Genomic DNA, 21,273 nt, shown 5'->3' with positions numbered 1-21,273 from the left:
ACCTGTGGAAACATTTGAAAATTTATTTGCACTTACTGCAGTCGTACAGACCAAGCAGGAAGGCAACATTCTAAAAAGCAATGTAAAAGAACGGCATCGCAAATGCAATGTTCTGAGGCAACAATCAATGGAGAAAATCGGGAATGGGCTTTGCAGACAGTGCTAACTTGACACATAGCATTTTTTTTTTAAACATTTATTTTTTTAAAAGCAGTGACATCACTGGCTGAAAAGACATCTGCAGGCAGTGCATTCCACGCTGTGATTGTTCGCAGAAAAAAGATGTTTGAATGTTTTAGTGTGCGCACAGTATGGGGAAAGGTTATTATCAACATCATCGGCCTGACTACGGCCACTGCAGGGCGTAGTTGGGCCGCGTCCGTGCACCGAACTTTCTTCTGCCCTCTGCTAAGCTTGCCTTCTATTCTGACGTATAGGTAGAAAACTTAGGGAGCAGGATTAGTATTAAATTGGTCGAAATACAATGAGTAAAGAAATTTAAGTCTTGCAAATGCTCTTCTGTTTTCTGAAGTGGATGTATAGTTGGTAGTCATCAGAAAGGAGGGAGGTACAGTAAAATATTGTTAATTCAAACCTTGCTAATAAAAATTTCTGGATAATTCAAACTGTGCGACTTGGTCTGTCCACGCTCCATAGGAGTCTGTGTAAAACATAGCCTGTTAATTCAAACCTGAATGGGTTGCGCCACCAATAATTCGAACTATGTGCTGCCGTGCCTGTGCAGCCTGTGCGTGTGGCGAACCAAAGAATGCTTCAGCGAGGCTGCGCCACCTCTTTGGAAGAGATGTGGAGAGGGAAAAATGACATTCGAGGTCACTGGTGAGGCGCGATAGTGGCTAAACTGGTGAGGACGGGAATCAGACGCGTGGCAGCGTCTTCAGCACTCCGAATCCGAAACCACGCGGTCGTGCAGGAAAACCGAAACTGCGTCTTCAGTACTCTGTATCCGAAACCACGCAGTCGTGGGGGAAACCGAAACTTCCTCGAAACTAACGGTGCGGAGTTCTCGCTGATGTTTGCTGCGTCTCTTTGTCTCACTTTTCCAGTTTCCTTTGCACCATGTTCCGTGCAATTAGCTGCAGCCATAGCGGTCAACTTGTGCGGTGTGCCCTAGTGTAGATTTATAAGCGTTCAGCCATTTGGGGTACTTACTGCGGCAACAAGAGGAAACTGAAGCCATGCTTGTAGTCGATGCCGGTGTGTTATTGAAAAAGCATGCTTATTGGCTTGGCAGTTTGCGCTGCAGTTTGTGACTCGGGGCCGGAAGGCTAGAAAATCGAGCAACGTACGTGCGACTGCGCTGGCGACTTTCGCTTTTCGAGCTAAATGACTGCACAAATCTCCGCGTCTCGCATGTGTGAATTTTTGACTCCCGGAGGCTGCAAAAAAAAAGCAACAGCTGCAGGACGGTTGCACGCTGCTCGATTTTCCAGCCTTTCGACCTCATGCTCGCAGGCGGTTGCATGCCCTTTGTTACTCTGGTGTGGCCCTTCGTGTTGCAAGATTGGACGTGCCTTACGGTGCCCGCCTCTTCTGCAGTTTTAAAGGCGAAGTACAGGCCTTCTGATAAGTTGGGGCTTCAGAAGAGAAGGCATTGGCCGTTGCCTTATGGAAAAAAAAGCAGGTTATGACTGAATGTATTAGAATGAAATAATAGCGTAAGTTCGCTACCTGCCTCCTTCCCGATCACAGAATAGAGCATATTGTGTTCACTTTCGTTAGTTTGAACTTCGTTTAACTTGAACTACGTTGGCGTCCCCGCGAGGTTCAAATTAGCGAGCTTCTGCTGCACAGAGCTACGATAAGCGTTAAAGGTGAAGTGGATGGCTTTTTTCTAGACCATTTTGAGTTTCTTTATGTCCTTTTTTTAGAACTGGTCCCTTCAAGGAAACTACACGCAAAAAAAATGAGGACAGGATGAGAAATGAATCTGTGTGTGTTCTTGCCTGTGCAGCCCACCTTGCTGGGTGCGGATGAGGCTCCCGTCCAGCAGCCGGCCGTCACCAATGGCAGTGTGTGGGGTGAGTGGCGCCGTTCCTTCTCTGCTGTGGCACCAGGAGTGCCCTGCTAGCTTGTCTAAACTTTGTCAAGGCCGCCCATTCCTGAGTGACCCTCGCTTTCTCTTGAAGAATTTCTTTGTGCTGAGTATCTCCCCAAGCAGTGTAGGAATGGAATACATGAGGCCCCTCTCTTGCAGTGCAGCCGACAGTCCTCAGATTTCAAGCCCTTGCTGAGCAAGTTGTGGTCATATCAAATCAAATCTCTTGGAATATGGTATCATTGTGTCGGGGATGTTACCACATGTTTGTACTTCCGCGATGTTAACGCTTCCTTTTAGCGGAAAACCCGGGGGCATCCCAGTGGCGTTGTTGCGTCGGGAAACCCACATCACATGTGACGTCACGCGTGTATGTCTGGAATGAAAATAATTGAAACGAGGACGTTTAATTTAACGGTCAGCACATATCCCAAATTAACTTTATAAAGTAATTGATTTGATGTAAAGAAAAATTACCACAGATTTTCGGGATTCAAACCCAGGACCCTTGGTTTGTGAGCCAGGCACGCTACGCTACCGATTAGGCCGCATAGGCACATTGACTTGGCTGAGGTGCAAAGGAGGTTCATGTGTCTGTCGTAATGTAATGTAGTAATGTGTTAATTAGTGGGGTGAACTAGAGGCATGCTAATTAGTGGAATACTAGAGTATCATTATGTGCGTAAACTGCAGCGTGCAATAGTTCAAAGACAAGAGTACAGAAGCTGTGTTGTGAGAAATGTGTGAATATGAACAGAAAACAATGACTGTGTGTTGAACTTCTGAAGGGAGTCTTTAGCGCTATTACATCACTGATTAATGCGGAGCTTTAGTGTCCTCATTTGTATAGCTGGTCTCTCTGGTATATCAGTTTGCTTAGCAGAGCTGAAAACTGGCTAAGTTGGTGAAGGCAAAGCATACTGAACTGTGCAGAAAGATGAGGATGCAGCAAAGAATGACTCAAGTGCTGGGAAAAGAGCTGAACTAGAGGTGAACTTATGCAGGACGGAAATTATTTCTAGTTTTTGGGCTCGGTTCTCAGCACTTGCATCCTATCATGCTGTGTCCTCACGTTTTTGCGCTTTTCAGTAAGCATGGTGTTCTTTTATTCCATCACTTGTACAGGCTTCCAATTTTTTTGGTGATACCATAGCGGCACCGACCACTTTGTTGGGCAGCGCCCCACGAAGGACTGCAGCAGTGGAACAGATGAGATTATGAGCATGGTTGATGCTGCTGTGGTATTGCTGAAGAATTGGAGAGTTGTATCCTTTAATGTAAGAGCTACATTTAGGCTTGACAATGTACTCAAGTAAGTAAATAGATAGGTAAACTGTTTTGCCACCTTGTGTGCTTGCAGAGAACCCACGCAATTCCCGGGTGCACGGGACAGTGCTGAGGAAGGGGCACCTGGTGCAGCGTCCACGGCCCGACCCCAGTGCTGGCACACTGCTTGAGACACGCTCCCGCAGCCCCGGATCCACCACGGGCGGCACTGGTCAGTCAGACCTCTTGGCACTCTCGGGGTGCAAAGGGCTTAGCGTTTCTCAGTGGCAGCCTTTTCCACTGTGTGTGGGAAGGCAATAGTCCAGTCTGTTACCCTTAAACCCATTCTGTGTTTCTGCGTTAGGGGCAGTCGTGGAGCTTTCGCTTGGCAAGTGGAACTCTCGTCAAAACCTGGTACAAGGAAATTCACCGGACCTGCGAAAAATTTCTCTGAAACTGGAAGTTAGTTAATGTGAAATAGGACTACAACATTGAGGCAAAGGACTGGACAGCTGATCAACAGTTTCTACGTCTGAAAATCTGTCAGCCTTGATCTTTAATCATTTTGAAATTAACTTCCTAACGTGATTTTCGTAGTATTTGAACAGTAAACGTATTCACATAGTAAGTGCACCTTCTGCACTAGCTACCAGAATGAATGTTTTCTTCTTTCCGCACGTGTTATTAAACGAGCAGTTTTCATCCTGATATAGCTTGTACTGAGACTGTGCTCCCTGGTTGACGAGGTGTGCATGCACTCACATCACGTGCCCATCTAAATGGACGCTTTGGACACTGAGCAAGTGCCATGCATGTATCCTGAAACCACGTGCTGACTGCCAGCACGCTGGGGGGCAGTGGACTGGTTACACATCGCTTGCTCAATGACGCTGGGCCTAACATGCTCTGCACTGAAGTTGCGGCAAGAGTGCCTTTACTAGCCACTGCTCATCATAACTTGTCTAATGTCATTGCCTGTTACAGCCGACAGAGTAAGTTCACGTTGAAATGAACATACAACTGATAACCATGACTTGTCAGCGAAGGATGGGTTCAGCATTGAGGTGCAAGCTTTGAAGGCAGGCCAAGTGATTTGAATGTCTGCTCCTTGCGTGCAGGTGTCGTGACCCCTGCCGCGGCCCTGAGCCCAAAGCTGGGCCACACCACCGGCCTGACTGGCTCTGCACCGGCCGCCTCCAAGAGCAGTGTGTCAGCCTCGCAGAACTCTCTCTACCGGGCCCTGCTGCCTTCCTCCAACAAGACAGTGAGAGAGGTAAGGGGCGCCTTGGCAAGTGACAGAAATTGGTGTGTCATTTTGTTGCTTTAATCAGTGCAGCTTACCGTGTATTGCCACATGCTAACCAGAGCGCCGAGAAAATGATAGACGTCGACATTTTCGGAGCTCCCTAGTGTCATCTCTTGAACGCAGTGAGAGGCACAACTTTCAGGCTGCCACAAGAGGCGACATGACACTGGGTGCATGCGGGGGCAGCGGCCAGACGGCGCTTTGTAAACGTTGCATGACGCTGTAATTATTGACTTAATTTCCCGAGGTCAAGTTTTGGTACCCTGTGACTATCAGTGATGCTGTTGTGCCCACTGGCACTGCCATTTGCAGGCCCTTTGTTTGCCACCGGGGCAAATTCCTCCGATGAATGCAAGAACTTTGGTTGCGGTTTTCTCAAACCACTTGTTGTTTAAAAGTCCAGGAAACAATGAGGCAGGCTTCAATAGTGCGGTGAGCATTGCTACAGACCGTTCATCTGCATGCCTGCCCTTTGCACAATAATGCGGGAATTCCTGTTCAGGTAGTAGATCTAATATGGCTTTGTCAAGCCACTGTCTTAAACGCTCCAAGGCTGGATCCTGTTGCGAGCGACGAATTACAAATGCACCTAGCCGTGAGGTCCGGGGTACGCGATAATATTGAGAACTCTGACGAAGTGTTACCCGCCTATAAACACTTGTGCACTCAAACTACATATGCAAGAAAGGCGGTTCCAGTGACCAAAGCGGGATCGTGGCTGATCACCTCGGTAGACCAAATTCGTGTCATTCTGCTAGCCACCGCACTGTTTTAGCATGACCACGTAGATCGGCATCGTTAACGTGTAAAGCGTACTCAGCCTCTGTAGGAAGAAAGCTTGTAGCAAGGAAACGGGCTTTCAAGCCAAGAAAGGAGACGTCTATTCATCCCGTCCTTTTTTGACCACCTGGGGTTCTTTAACACGCACTGACACTTCACAGTACACGGCCCTCTAGCACTTCGCCTCCATTGAAATGCGACTGCTGCAGCTGGGATCGAACCTTCGTCTTTCATGTCATTAGCAGAGCACCATAACTACTGAGCCACTGTGGCGGCTGGGCGTGAGTTTGGGGATCAACTCATATTCATATACAGTAAAAGCTCGTTAATTTGACACTGACGGGACCGCGAAAAATTGTCGAATTAACCGAATGTCGAAATATCGAATGAACCACAAAAAACATGAAATTTGCCCCAGCATGACATACCTTTATTTGGCAAAGAAGTTTGTTATCGTCGTCTGCTTTTTCGGGCGAATTTGAGCAGCTACAATAGCTCTAACAGCTGCCAGATGCTCCGCAGCACGCGAACCATCCGGAATTTGTTCACAGAAGTCTTCCAGCACGGACAAGGCTTCTGCGGCTTCTTTCACCGTGCGCTTCGGCGTTTGGGGCAGGTGCTCACAATCGTCATCTTCCGACGAATCGTCGTTGTCGGCGCCTGTCGCTTCTTGGATGATTTCGTCCTCGGTCAGCTGACCGGCAATGGCGACACCATCATCGATGGACACGTAATCCGCGAGCCGCACGGCAGGAGGCAAAACGCTGTCGTCTTCTGTGGTTGCGTCAGCTGCTTCTGTCGGCAGTTCCCCCACACCGCAGTTCGGTTGCACAAAACCGCTGTGCCAAAAGCAGTTCGCAATAACTGCTGTAGGCGTGTTGGCCCATTCGTGCGCCAGAATGTTCAAAGCGCTGAGGAGCGTAAGGTCGTACTTCTTCCCAGCTTCCATACAGAGAAGCATGCGCTGCAGTACATGCTTTCTGTACTTGCATTTTATATGCTGGATTATGCCCTGGTCCATGGGCTGAAGGGCTGCGGTTGTATTCGGCGGGAGGAACACAAGCTTAATCCATTCCAGGCCCGACACCTTGCAGTGAGCACTGCAATTGTCGACAACCATGAGGACCTTCCGTTTCTCAGCTCGAAAACGCCGATCCATTTGATGAAGCCAGGGCTGAAATATGCTGGACGTCATCCAAGCCTTCCTGTTTGCTTGGTATTCAACCGGAAGGCGCCGTGCGTTCTTGAAGCACCTCGTCTTCTGAGCCTTTCCGATCACTAGGAGAGGCAGATGCTCTGTTCCCGTCATGTTGGCGGCAAGTAGCACAGTGACCCTTTCTTTGCTTCTTTTCCCTGCTGTGCAGGGGTCACCTTTAAAGGTGATCGTCTTATCCGGGAGTGCTTTAAAGAAAAGCGCTGTTTCGCCGGCGTTAAAATATATTCGGAGCGTCGTACGCAGCTAGGTGTTCACGAAGCCCGGTGATCCGCCACTCCTCGATCCTGTCTTCGTCCACGGATGCTCTTTCGCCACACACACTCTTAAAAGTCAGATTGTGATGGCTTCTGAAGCGAGCAAGCCAACCTTCAGAAGCTTTGAACTCTTCAAGGTTCATTTTTGTGGCGAACCTTTCAGCCTGGGCACAAATTAATGGCCCACTCACAGGGAGGTAGGCCTCACGTGCGTTTCTAATCCATCGCATTACGGCTTCTTCGAGTTCCGGGTGGGCCGCAGTCCGCAGTCGTTTCCTTTTGTCACCGTAGGCTTCACTGTCAAACGCCTCCATAATGCTGTTTTCATTCTTCACGTAAGTGGCCAAGGTGGTTCTTTTAACATCATACTTGACCATCACGTCAGAGCGTGAAACACCATCCTTCAGCGCCTTCAATATTTCCACTTTCGTGGCTAGGTCCTTCGCCTGGTTGTACTTCGGCCGCTTTGCCGGTGTCGCCATCGGAGCAGGACGCGATGGCGAGGCGCGCAGGCACGGCGCGCTACGCACTCGAAAACAGCACAGTAAACACGCTGGCAAAGCACGCAATATCCAGAAAAGGCGTGTTGGGGTTCAATAACTGCGATCGTAGCAGCAAGAAACACGGGGCAACGACGACACACGCCAAAACGAGACTTGCTGAAGATAGGGTTAACACGACGACTGAGCACGACTGCAAGAGGCAACGAAGCACAAAGAAAGACACCGGGCGCTTCGGCCACTGCTAACCTTGCTTCTCTCGCACTGCTGATGACGATGACCGTACGGATGGCCTACGCTACATTCTTTTTTTCCAACTTTACAGTAGCGCCGCTCTTGGCGGGCCGTGGAACTAGGTCGAATTAACCGATGGGCGGTAAAATTTGTCCGAATTAACGAGAGTTTTGCCCCATAGACTCCTATATATAATTGTAGGGACCATGCGTGCAGGTCGAATTATCCGATTGTCCGAATTAACGGGGGTCGAAGTAACGAGCTTTCACTGTAAATACTGGCTTTGAATCCATGCTGGACCTGTGTGCATGCTTGCCCGTTGCCTTGCATGTCCCTATATGTTTTCCTGAGGTGTGGAATGCTGGGCATTGTGTGTGTGTGTGTGGTGTGGTGGTGATGATTGGGTGGGGCTTTGATTGATGCTGTGCAGAAGGGTGGCCCCCTGGCACACGCCATGGAGGTCCTGGTGAAGAAGCAGCCACGCACCAAGGGCGGAAACAAGGTTGACTTCCTCAAGGCCCTGCGCAGCTGCAAGGACGACGAGGAGGCCAAGGGTGCCGGCGGGGACACTGCAGCTTTGCACGACCGCACCAACGGTCATATCCAGGTACAGTCGTAAAGGCTGCTGGCTTTGCCCGGTGGGTGTGAGCCATGTTTGGAGGCAGGTGCTGAGCCGATGTCCACGTCAGAGGAGAAGGCACTTGTAAATGGACGCTGGAGAGGTTATTGTGCGAATGTACTTGGCTGTTTACTCCAGATGAAGGTCGTAATGATGGAGTAGAACGCATTCACAAGTTTTGCGTGCGTGCATACACTTGCAGCATTTTTGCAGGGGTGTGCAAGATCCGTGCACTAGAAAAAAGTTCTAAAAGGGGCTTTCCTAGCATGTTAGGCCAAAACTGCATTATGCCATGTGCCAACTACATTGCCAGGGTACAGTCCTGTTGGATACCTAACGCAGTTTTCGGTGAGCTGCAGCATGTTGTAAATCGACTGCATCTGCAGATTAAGAGGGGGGAGGTGGGTCATGAAGACAGAAAAATCGCGAAAAGAAAACGACTTTTCAATTTCATTATGCTTTTTTGCATCTATTGCTGAAAATTCAGCCCCCAAAGACATGTTATAACTGCAATATCGGCTACAACAGAACTCAAATGACAAGGATCCGTGCGCATGCAATGTGCCGAATTCGCCCGTTCTGTAGCATTCGCGAATTCAAAACCCCGTGGCGGATCGTGGCCATCTTGGTCTCATTCGAAGGAGCATCCTTTGAGCTTGCTTTCCCACCTAGCAAAGGCATCCCGGACTACCCAGCCAACAAAATACAAAGCAAAAAAGAAAAGCAGCATAGAGCTATTTCATGGGTCTCTGCGTGGCGCGAATTCCGTTTCCGCTGCTCCGTGCCGAAACACGGACGACACCATTTTGACAAGGCGCGGGTAGTCGCGATTCCTCGAAAGTTCCACACCGTGCACAGATTTGGCAAAAAACAGAAGAAATGTGCCGAAAAGCGTCACAAAGTTCCTCTGTCTTCAGCGGCAACCACCGCGGACCCTTCGCGAACGGAGTGCACAGCAACAGCGGAACGCGGTTCGGCAAGTGCGGCCGCCTCGACAGTCCCCGATGTGGCTATTTTGGCTAGCTTCAGCTTGCAACCAGAATGCACAAGAGTGGACGCGCACTTCTTGTCAAGCGAGAAGTGCGAAGTTCTGATGCAGCGAGCGGCGGAGAGAACTGCTGAGCTGGAATCGGTTCATGCGAAGACGTGAAAAACGGAACTTTTTGTTGCAGCGACGCCTAGTGCGCCGGGCGTGGCGTCGACGGCATTCACGATTGTTGACTTGATGCAGTGAACAGTTTACTGCCTTCTACTGCGTGCCAGACGTGTCGCAGGACTGTGAAAATGACGAAGGACAATGTCGAGTGTGGACTAGCTGCAAAGCTAAGAATGAAATGCATCAACTGCAGTGAAATTGCTGCTGAATGGAGCTTGCCTCGCATCTCGGAACAGTCGGAGGCAAATTGCAAGCCTTTCGAAATAAATTTCATCTCGGTGCGGGCTGTTCAAAGCACCAGACTGGCACAAGCAGCTCTAAATGACCTTTTTGCAAATCTGGGAGTGTCGCATAGAGGGAAATGCTATGGCTCGAATCTGAGGTTGTGTTTGTTGTGCTCGAAAAACGATTAGCCGCTCATTGTAGGTATGCAGCGTGATTGTGAAAACTGAACAGTTTTGCAGTAGGGGATTCGCATGATTACTGGCAGTTTTTTTTTTTTCCCCCGAGGTGTGTAGCTGTGAAGTTTGCAATTAAGTTTTTGGGCGAGTTTTTTGGCGCACCGTTGTCGACGACACTGTGCTAATTCTACGGTTCAAGTGTTGGTGTTCGTGCAGCGTCGCGTCTGCGCCGTTGACAGATGTCTAGGAACAAAATTCAATGACCCTGCCACGCATTTAGACCGTTTGTCTGGTCGGATGGCGCGAATCGAGCATGACCAGCTCGAGAAAATCGCCGGGGAAACACCGTGGTTGCGTTGACTCGCCACTGGCGACGCTCGGATTTTTCGTGTTTTCGGCAAGTTATCGGTCAATTTGCATTGTGAAAAGTGCAACAAAGCTAAGGGCAGTCTTTTACTGCGATACAGCCCGATTATGACGAGCGGCAAGCAAATTTCTAGACCGGCTTCCCCAAAGTCGTCTTCCGGATTTGTTAACGTAGCTCCTCGCGTCAAACGCGTTAATGGGTGTGCGACCAGCAGTCGCTTGCAACTAGGCAGCAGCTCGACAACACCGTTGTTCACATATGCAAGCGTGACCTGCTCGTTGCCGTCTCGTTTGATGCGAAAACTCTCGGAAATGAAGTTGTTCGCGTGCTTTCGGGAGTTTCGTCTCCTTTGGCCGATGTGAAACGGTTAGGCTTAGTGACGACTACGGCAGCCAGGGAGCAGCTCAGTTCGTTGCCGAAAGCTCACTCGCTCTCGACTTGCAAGCGTGAATGGGCTCATTATAATCAGAGGGACACCTCCTTCGTGCTTTTTGGCACATTTCAGCGCCAGAAATGTTCTTTAGAGCGGTAAAATTTTGCTCACCGAGCGCACCCCTTGGAATGCTGCGGCGCAAGTCTGCCCGCGGTCTTTTGGCCACTTTTCGGCATCCAAGAGACAGTGGTTTTCTGGCATCGCAAAGCGTCACGGAAATTTTCGTTTGGATTCTATCATGGGGGACACCAGCGATGCGGTTGTGACTGATTCGGGCGCACTTCCGTTTGCATCCGCTTTAAATAGATGGGAGCACTTGGCTCTTGCTTGGTACTCATTACTAGGCAGGTCATCGGTTGTAGGTTTGGTACTTTTGTGGTCTCTTCTGTGCCTGCATGAGACTAATTCGTCGGCGGTATTAATTTCAGACTGCATGCGCAAAAGGGTCGCCGCCGCGGCGGCGATGCCTCCACTCGCCACTTCGCTCTAAGCGGGTCAAGCTCTGTGCGCTTCGAGTAATGCAGCTTAAAATGCATGCGTTTGGGTTGGGACCGGAAGAAATTTCGAATAAAGCGATATTTCGAGTAAAGCGATTTCGTTATAACGAGGGATTACTGTACTAGCAAAATTTTTGACACCTTGCAATCTCCGGTTTGATTTTTTTGGGCATTCCTTGAGCCAACTCGATCAACAACACTTGCCTCCACTGATGCTGACTGAAGCATGGTTCAACCTGCTGAACATCATATTGTTTTTTAACTGCACCTCCTTGCTGCCTCACGAGGTGGCGCTACTGCAAATGCCCACTCATCATCATCATCGTTTCCTTGTTGTGCTGGTAGAGTGGCTACAGCAGTTCCGGTCTCAGCTTAGTCTCCTAAGCCATGTCTGGGCAATCCAGGAGCTGATGTTTGTTTCTTTCCTCATGTACGACACTGCAAGTAGGCCATGTTTTTAGTTTGTGCGACTGTTGGTCTGACGGTGCGCTGGTGTTTGTCTTGTGTGGTGTGTCGAGGTTGTGGCAAACCAACGCAGCATACAGAAACATTGCGTCAGGTGGCTAATGGCGCCAAGAGTGCCCGCGCAGTCTGCGCCGTGGAAAGCTGGCAAGTGGGGTAAATATACAGTCGAAACCCGCAATAACGAAATCGCCGGGGACAGCAAAAAAATTCGCTTTCGCGAGAATTTCGTTGCCGCGAAAATGAGACAGAAAAGATAGAAAACAGCCCGCAAAAAGAAAATTTATTGCCAAAGTCAGTCAGCTTAGTTTGCCGAGCCTTGCCTTGCAGCAACTTCATGGTTCTATTCTCACACTGCAAGAAGTGATCCATTGCCACGTCGTCGTCGTGTGCGCCTAAGAACGACCAGATCGTGTCAAAGGCGTCCAACACATTCCTCGGGTTCGGGTTTACCGTCTCTCCATGTTGTGGACCTTGGTCCTCGGTGTCGTCAGTTTCGCACACGTTTTTTGGCTGGCGGAGACATCTCAACGCAAACGTGCGGACTGCTGCTCATACACACCGCCACCACACACAACGAACACATGTGCACCGCTCGCAGGCCTAAAAGTGCAGCGCTGATGATCTAGTGTCGCCCCCTGATGGTGTCGCTGCGAGGCTGCCTTCCCTGAACATAGCCTCCGAGATAAACAACCACGCGGAACCGATCACAGAGGACACGCGCTGCGCCGGTATGGTGGCTAGCACCGGCTCAAGGTGGCTAAAGTTTTTAAAGTTGTTCCGGCTGCAAGGTTGCCAGGCGCCAATGCTCTCGCTGTAGCCACGCAAGCGCGCTATTGCAGTTTGCTCAATTTGAGTGCTTTTTTGACGCTGTTATTCATAATATGGGAGACAGTATGCGGACCGACGCTGCAGCAAATTTCGTTATCGTGGGATTGCGGTACAAAAATGTTTCGTTACCGAGAGATACGAAATACATTGGCCCCTATGGGCATTTGCCGGGATCTCGGAAATATTTCGTTGCGGCGAGAATTTCGTATTCTCGAGATTTCGCTATCGCGGGTTTCGACTGTACTACAATGACAGCGGCAGAAAAGGCCACCTTGTTCAGCAAGTGCAGAGCGGCAATCTTGGAGCACAGTTATGCAGGAATTCAATATTTCGAGGCAAGTGGTCTCAGATTGTATGGAAAACAACGCCAAGATTCTCAGCGAAGCAATTAGTCTTCCTCCATCATAAAAAAAATATAAAAATTTAGACGTCAGCCACCCGAAGCCACGACAGCGAGATAATTCGTCAGGCTTCTGCTTCTCCGCTGAACGACGACTCAGAGTCGGAATGTGAAGCACCATGTGCGCTGCTGCCTATAGTGATGGCACGACCCTACCAGAGATTCAGACTGATCTGATTGCACATCAACGGAGCAGTGTGCAAGGGAGCAGTGTGCAACAGCACATTTACGATTTCTGTAAGCAGATTGCTGAGTCCGAGCAAGTATTAAAAATAAAGGGTTCTTTTTTTCTGAATCTGTTTTTTTGGACCCCTGCTTATTCGGACTTTTCCTCGGTCCCTGTGAGGTCCGAATAAACGGTTGGTGACTATACTCATGCAAGGGCCACACCCCCAACTTGGCAGCCGGTAATTAAAAAAAAAGGGCCAGCCAGGAGAATTGTTCATGTATGCAAAACTTTACCCATGTGGTACGTTACGCTGGAAGCCGATAGCTGATAACTGCCTGCAACACACGGTACGACCACACACGCGTCATCCCCCCCGTGCCGGACTCCAGCTGGAACCACGATCATGCAGTGCCTCAGCGCTGCTATCTCATGTGCTTGGCATTCGTTCCAGAAAGCGGAAAACGTTTTGCTGCACGAAAAACTAGAATGAGGAGTATCTGCACTAGCGGCACCCATCAGGCTCGAGCCTTTGATATCGCTAGGCCTAGCGTGCTCTGAATTGAAGCCGCAGCGAAAGTGCTTGAGTCTAGCCACGGTTTACTATAAAAGGTCTAATCTTGTTAACGTCACACGATAGCCTCGCATTAAAATGAATCTGTAATTCATTTCCACGAGTCCTTTGACAGGAAAGTGCCCTGAAAAACAGGTCAGATGAATGCCGCCTCACACTGACGGCCACAGATCGCATGTGTGGTGCGCCGCTCAGAATTGATGGCCAAGGCATTGCAACTGTCATTTGGGCACCATATCTTCGGAGGATCTTGATCTTACTTAAAGCCACATGGCATTTGCCAGTAAGCCGATCTGGCAACCTATTTTAGTTTATGCATTTAATTTGCAGCAGTTATCAGGCCCGTGTTGTGTCATCCGTTCTTTTCAGTGCATTATGTATTTGAAGGATTTGCTGGGATTGCTTTAATTTGTCTTAAAAATGCGTGTCACAGGATGAAAAAGGGACGCATCATCGTGACTGCTGTAGTTGAAATTATTTTACGAAAATATGCCGGTCCCATGTAAGGGCCGCACCTCATCAAATCTACGGAAGTGCAGCCCTTACTTGAATATACACGGTAATCTAGCAACTAATCCACCTTAAGGGGGGATGAGGGTCTTGAAAACTTTTTTTTTATTTCTTAACATATCTTCCTGAGAATTGGCATGCAGATATATCTTTGAATGCTAATCCCAAATATATATTCAGATTTTATATATCTCATCTAGAAATGAAGATATGGCAAAATAATTTATGCCACTTAGGTCTTTTCTTACGGGCCATTATGGTGGTTTCTTAATTAAAAAAACTAGTTTTAAAGTAATGCTGTCATTCTTAAGGGCCCATTGCACATCCTAAAGCTAAAGAAATTTTTAAAAAGTCATCACTTAGGTCATGAATGAATAACAAAGTAGGAAAGAAAAAAACAATGTGGGAGTAATTAGCTTAGATCTGACCTAATTGCTAGTCTATTGGGTTTAATGAAAATTGGAAAGCTTTAGGATGTAGCTGAGGTGTTGCTGAAAAAAATGATACCTACTTCAATAAAATCAGTCGATGCAAACATTATGAAAAGTTCCGTAAGGCAAAGGCATTTGATCGAAAAAGCAAAGCTGAGAAAATTGCATTCAAAGTTTTGCTTACTCTGCCATTTTTGTTTACTGATCATATGGAAAAATTTAATGCTTTAGCATGCCGCCCAGTCATTGCTGAACACAATAACACCAAATTTACAGAAATCTGTTCATGTAAAGATTATGAAAACCTCTGTATTGCATTGGCACTTGACAAAAAAAAAAGCTCCGAAAATCACTTGCTATTTTCTTTGAATCTGCCACACATTCACAAAAGTCCTGGGCAGTAGTCCTGGGTGCTGTCAGGCTTGTGCTTCTTGGCCATCCTCTTCTTCACCTTTTCAGCATTGGTGTGACCCTTATCAGACCTGCACAGCCTCTGTTTATCTTTTTCAAGGCTCCTACCAATGAGGCAGCTCCCAGGCCTGTAACCAAGCTGTGCTGCAACAGCTCTGCTGGTTGTTGCCATTCCTTGGTTGAAGCGAGAAACTGCTTCTTGCGAGGTTAAAAACAGGACAGTGAGGAGGGTCTAATGCGAATGTTCAAATGTTCAAGATTCAGCTTAGAGCGCACAACGTCTTGGCGCTCTGCCAAGTTCGCCGAGCGCCACCCCCCCCCCCCCCCCCCCCCTCCCGGAGCTCTCCTCAAAATATATATATATTTAAAAAAAAACAAATGACGTTATCAGCGGCGGCAGTGGCTTGGCGCGCTGCCAAGGTCCGCGCTGCGCGTGCTTGTCGAAGCGTTGAGCACGCGAGCTCGGTTCAGCCGCGTCCGTCGGCACGAAGCGGCGTGCGCAAACGCCGAAGTCGACGTTAGGCTTAGGTCAGCCGGCTCGGCCGCTTCCGACGACACGGAATTCGAAGCGGCTTGCAGCGTATCAAAAGTCGATATTTTCCACGGGCTTAGTCCAGGCACATCCACCGGCACTGCAGAGACTTGCGGTAACGCCGAAGTTGACGGCGATCGGCATTGTCTAGCCGCGTCCACCGGCGATGCTGGCGTCAACAGGGTTTGTTCAGCCGCGTCCACCGGCGAAGCTGTTGTTGGCGAGCTCAGTCCAGCCGCATCCACCGAGGGTACAGCAGCTTGCGGCATCACCGAAGCTGCAGTTCTCGACGATGCAGCGCTCTACTTATTCCATGCGCGTCTCTTTTTGCCGACTGCTTTTCGCGTGCTTGCTTTCAAGCGCGCGTCTCGGGCCATCGTGACACACGGAACAAAGACACCAGGCAGGCAAATACACGCAAAAGCACGAAATTCGGGGCTAAAAGAAGCGATTCAATAGCCAAAATGTCTACAATAACGATAAGGAAAACGGCAGAACGAAAAATACTAGGAAACAAAGAGGAGCGCGAAAAATGACGGGCGTTCAGGCGAAAGCAGACGACGGGAAGGAGCCGAACAACGCGGCCGCGGGGGGCAAAGCATGCGTCACGGCCAATCAGAGGGCTGCACCTCGAGGAGCGCCCGTTTTACCCAATCGGCGGCTGTCTCGCGACGCTTTCCCCCTTGCGAACGGGTGCTGATAGCTCCGCTGTGCGAGGGTCTACAGCTTGCCGTAAGGCGCCAAATTGGAGAGCGGGAAACCAGCTTTCAAACGAGACCAAGATGGCGCCGATTGGTTCGCGTCGCGCGGAGCTACGGCAGCTTGAAAATGGGGCAAACCTTCGCGCTTGGCGTTCAATTTCGGCTCACCGACGTTTCTTAATTGCCGTTTTTTTCATACTTTCAGTTGGAATTCAGCTAAAATATTTTGTAGAGGCATAGTTGGGACATTAAAGACTTCAAAATCGCAATTTTTGAAAATTGCCATTTTTGACCATTTTTCGCGATTTCAAGACCCGCGTCCCCCCTTAATTAATCCATTTTCTGGGTGGTCCAACTTCTAATCTTAGAATTAAGAATGTGGTTAAGCGAAAATATGCTGGTCCCGTGTAAGGGCCACACTTCGTCATAACTACGGAAGAAAAGTGCAGCCTTTACTTGAGTATACATGGTAATCTACCGACTGATCCACCTTAATGAATCCATTTTCTGGGGTGGCCCAACTTCTAATCTTAGAATTAAGAATGTGGTTAAGAAGGCAAGGAGTTTTGTTTGTGACCTTGTGAGATTTGTATCGTCGAGATTCTACTGTAAATGCCTTGAGGAACAGGTTTAGCTCTTGAATGGTTAGCTGACAGATGTAGGTGTGGGTGAAGGATGTGCCACCTGCAAGAAGATGCTTTTGTGCAGGTGGATGACGGCCAGAGCAATGTTGACCAGGGCAATGACCTGGAGTCGTCGGCCTGCGATGTGGGGAAGCTGACGTTGGAGGCACCCGAACACCCACCACTCTCGAGCTCCCTGGAGGCAGAGCAGAGGTTTGTTTTCCCCCCATTCTGATAGCTGTCAATTGGTGGCTTTCTGTAGGATGAGTAGTGATGCGTGCTCATACTAGCTGATGGGAGTGCTGCTCCCCAGGTACTGACAGTTAAGGCTAGTAGTAGGGGCTGAGCAAGAAGCGTGCACTTCAAAGAGTAACAATCCAGGTGGCTCTGTCCATGTCTGGTGGAGATGGGGGAGAGGTGCAGCATACTACAAAAAGATATGCGCTGTATTTTTTTGGGCGGGATGGCGGAGGTCTTTGTTAGCCTTTGTTGAGGTAAGCGGTGTTCAAATTAATGAGCATTCAATGCTGTAGATTTGTATGGGTGTTGGCTGGGACCGTGTATCGGAATTAACGTTGAAGTAATGAGGCTTCACTGTAGTAAGGTAAAAGACAGGACACCAAAAAAAGTGCATGCACAAGAGCAGTAAGCAGCTGACCGATTTTTTGGACTGTATTAATTCGGACTTCCACAGTTTTCTAACTTCGCAGAGAAGCCGTCTAGCACCTCATAGGAATGTGTACAACCCTGCCTTTCCCCCCCTCTCTTTATCTATCATGACTGACATTTTGGACCCTGTGAAGTCCGATCGGACTGACATAGATGCCAGCATTTCTGTGGAAACGATTTTTTCTACCGAAAGTTTGTTTTCATGATTTAGCATAGATGCAAGCTGCCGTCGCCGTCTGTAACAGCAGCCATTTTGCTGCTGGCAAGCTATGTGTGCCTTGGTTGCGGCTCACCTTTCGCTTTTGCCACTTTTGGACGCCACCAAGAATTTTTGCCACTTGGACACAGGCTGTGGTCTGAGCAGCTGTCAGTTGATGTGACCTGGCAGTATGTCGCCGTCACTGTTATCTGCACGGCATTAACATCACCATTGTGAGACTTCAGGCTTGCCCATAATAGGCACTCAGCTTGCTTATGAGGTCAGCTGTGAGCCTGCCCTTGCTGCCAAGGCCCCGCACGCCTTCACCTTTATGTTTCTGTATCAGGATTCGTAGTGCTGTTCCCATACGTGTTTGGATGTGATTTATACAGTCCTCTTTTTATACATCCACAAAACCGTACACCTTCGCATGTCTGATGGCATTGTAAGTGCAGCTCTCACCATCGCACAACATGGTACAGTGAAAGCTCGTTAATCCGAACCTCCATAATACGAATTTTCGGATAATTCGAACTACACTACTTTGTCCGGCCAAGCTCCATAGAGATCTCTGTATAAAAAAGCCCGTTAATTTGAAAGCGAGTCGGTTCGCTACGGATAATTCGAATTACGCGCAGCCGCGTCTGGGCGGCTTGGCACACACCACGTGGCAAAAAAAAAAAAAAAAACACCTCCGCATAGTTAAAGGCTGCGCCCGTCCTAAACGGGGACAGAAGATGGAATCAGATAAAACCGTAAAACAGTGGGTAAAGCCTAAATGGCGCCATCAACGGCACGGTGGCCGTTGGCGCCGGAGGGTAGGAGTTGGCGGCCGCGGTGGCGTCTGCCTACCCTCATTTCCACGCAGCCTTCAAAACTTTCAACTTAATACTCGTTAATTCGAGCTCTGTTAATTCGGAATACGGATAAGTACTGCAGCACGGTCCCAGCTAACACCCATGAAAGGCTATGACTTCGGACAGGCGCTACAAATTACATGCGAAAAACTTTTTTTCTTTGCGACTGTCGTCTGTCCTTCCACCCATCAGCCGTCAACGGAAGCACGCGGTCAGCCGCGATCATGACGCCGGCTTTTAGCATCACCCGGCTGGCCGGAAACAGCCAATGTGGGCTATCAGCGTGGACCAATCAGGGCGAGACCGCGTCTGACTTCCGCCCGCTTCTACAACATGGCCGCGCCTGCCGAAGTGGCCTCTCGCTTTACCACGAACTCGTCGTTGCCGCTACACTGTGCCTCACGTTCGCGGCAAACAAAATTCGCACGAAGCTTTCGCTTTGTCTAAAGATGCCCTCTGCACAAAATTTTAGTGATGAAACGCGCCAGATTTTCAGAATGCTTCTGGATTTTCAAAGCTGCTAGGCTTAGCCGCTACGCGTCGGTTGACATCAAGAAGCGCGGGAGGTTCGAGTAAGATAACTGTTTTGGTTCAGAAAGGGGTCAGAAAGAATAATTCGTCCTCTTGGTTGTCATTGAGTAAATAATAGCCTAATTGTAAATGCACAGCTGTTCTTTTCAGCATTTTACTAAGCATATGGAATCGCGCCGTTTCTAAATCCTGGCAGCAGCGGTCTGGTGGCAGCCGCCCGTTTTCCGCCGCGCCGCTCAAAATCCACAGCGCAAGTTCACTCCATGTGGGTCGCCCCTAAGGCGAAGGTACTGATAATGAGGCTTGCAGAACCGGACAAGCGCTAGCACTCTGCAAAGTTCGCTTCTGCCCCTTGCTAGAGCTAACGTCAAAAGGTAAACAAGGTAAACACACTGTGATGTTATCGCTGCGCAGCATCTTGGCGCACTGCCAAGAAGTGCGTTGTGGACCGTGACGGTGCAAAACGGTGGGAAGCGTTAGCGACTGACGCTTTTTTTTTCTTTCAAATTCTTAGGCCAAAATCGGGGGTCGGTGGGTTCATTATGCGAATGGGATTGTTACGCGAGTAAATACGTTACATATACCATAATGCAAACGGTTCTTGTCAGTTTTCTCGGGGCCAATGTTAACATTGGATAATTCAAACTTTTTTCCTGGTCCCATGAAGTTCGAATAACGAGCTTTTACTGTACTGTACTTTACTTGATTGCGTTGTAGTGATCGCTGAAACAAGATCAATCCTGTTTCAACCTCCATCTATGCAGACTTAGTCTGTGTTCTTTTGACAGTGATGGGATTCCTTCCACCCAGCATACCCTATAAACGCGTGTAAGGGCCGCACCCTGTTTTCCAGTTGGAAATATTAGAAAAAATAATATTCATGTAAAGGCCGCACCCAAACTTTTCACAAGTCCCATGCAGGAATAGCCTTCGAAATGCACGCGTTGTGGCCTCCACGATCACGATGCATGTGTGCAGGAGCTTCGAGGTGCCGCCCGTGAATGGCACTAGAGGCTACGGCTCATGATCATCGTCAACATTTCCTCCGCCGCGAGCACCCGCTATTCATATCGGCATCGGCATCAGTATCACCAGCTCCAGCGTTGTGTTCTCCCCACTTCATTGCGGCTGACACGGTTCAAAGCCGCCCGGACCCCACCTCGTGATCGCGTACGCTACCGAGCGCACGCCAACCACAGCGGGCCTTGCTCTGACGGAACAAAGGAATGACACATTCGCTGAGACAAGCAGGCATTTATTGCTACAGCAACAATAATGCCAGCTAGCAACAAGGTACGCTAATGAATCGAGGTCGTCCGACTCACCAGCAAGGTTCTGAGCGAATGTTTGCCCACGCTAGGGCAAGAGATATACTCCGACGCCGGACGGGACGAGGTACGGGAGCCAGTCTTCCCGCCGCTTCCTCGCCCCGCTGGCGAAGAGCGGAACCGCGAGCGACACGTCCGCTCTCGCCGACAGTCCCAGCCGAACAGCCCCATCCTCTCTCCCGCGCGCGAGCTGCAAGCAGACTCTCGCGCTGCGATGCTGGCGCCCTCTCTCGTTAGTTAAGGTAACTAACAAGGGAATGTGCCCCTCCTCGAGGCGAGGCTGCTGCTGCATGTTGCATCGCACGAAAGCCTACACAGGGGACTGCAGGGCAGATCCCCACAAGTTTCAGCATGATGGGCGAGCACCTTAATAACTACATGGCTGGGAGTTGGCTGTCGAACACAGCAAGCGTGCGGCGGGCGGAAATTCGATGTGGCCGAGAACAGTATCTGACGATGGTGCAACCAAAAGGATGCATTGAGGAACACAAGCTGCAAAAACCAAGCTGTGAGCGAGCCGTGCAAAAAGAGGAATCTGAGGAATCTGAACCAGTCTTTTTACCGCAGGAATTCTATCTACACGTTCCCGGCTCTGCCATCGGCTTAGTGATACATAAATCAAAGTCCACGTGTATTTTTATTTCTGTGGGCCTAATTTGCGGCTGTGTTGTCTGCAACTGAAACTATTTATTCACAGAAACCTAGCAAACAAAATAACAGCGAAAGCGAAGCCTCCTCGGGACTGGCTGAAAGGCACTCCTCGCATTGGTTGACTCCTTCTAACTTCAGCGTTGAGCTCGAAAAAAAAGTGGGAGCCAGGACGCTTAATCCGATTTAAATTAGGGAAATCGGCCACACAGGACAATAAATCAAAAGTTCCTAAATTGCTCGGAACATGTAGATCGAGTTCCCGCAGTAAAAAGACGAGTTCAGATTCCTTTTTAGTGCACCTTTAAAAAA

The 21,273-nt window shown here is 49.2% G+C and overlaps 1 protein-coding gene across 2 annotated transcripts in view; it reads left to right on the top strand.

The window, feature by feature from the left end:
- The window catches only part of LOC144110990 (vasculin-like protein 1), a 73,791-nt gene that overhangs the window by 38,921 nt on the left and 13,597 nt on the right, over positions 1–21,273 (top strand). For both annotated transcript variants that reach the window (XM_077644066.1, XM_077644065.1), the window contains 5 exons: positions 1,976–2,042; positions 3,420–3,557; positions 4,444–4,598; positions 8,046–8,222; positions 16,815–16,942. In XM_077644066.1, coding sequence (XP_077500192.1) covers positions 1,976–2,042; positions 3,420–3,557; positions 4,444–4,598; positions 8,046–8,222; positions 16,815–16,942 — 665 coding nt within the window. The remainder of the gene's footprint in view (positions 1–1,975; positions 2,043–3,419; positions 3,558–4,443; positions 4,599–8,045; positions 8,223–16,814; positions 16,943–21,273) is intronic.

The sequence above is a fragment of the Amblyomma americanum genome, chromosome 11, assembly GCF_052857255.1.
Source record: "Amblyomma americanum isolate KBUSLIRL-KWMA chromosome 11, ASM5285725v1, whole genome shotgun sequence".
Lineage (NCBI taxonomy): Eukaryota > Metazoa > Arthropoda > Arachnida > Ixodida > Ixodidae > Amblyomma > Amblyomma americanum.
Note: the sequence above shows the minus strand (reverse complement) of the source record. Positions and strands in the feature narration are given on the sequence as shown.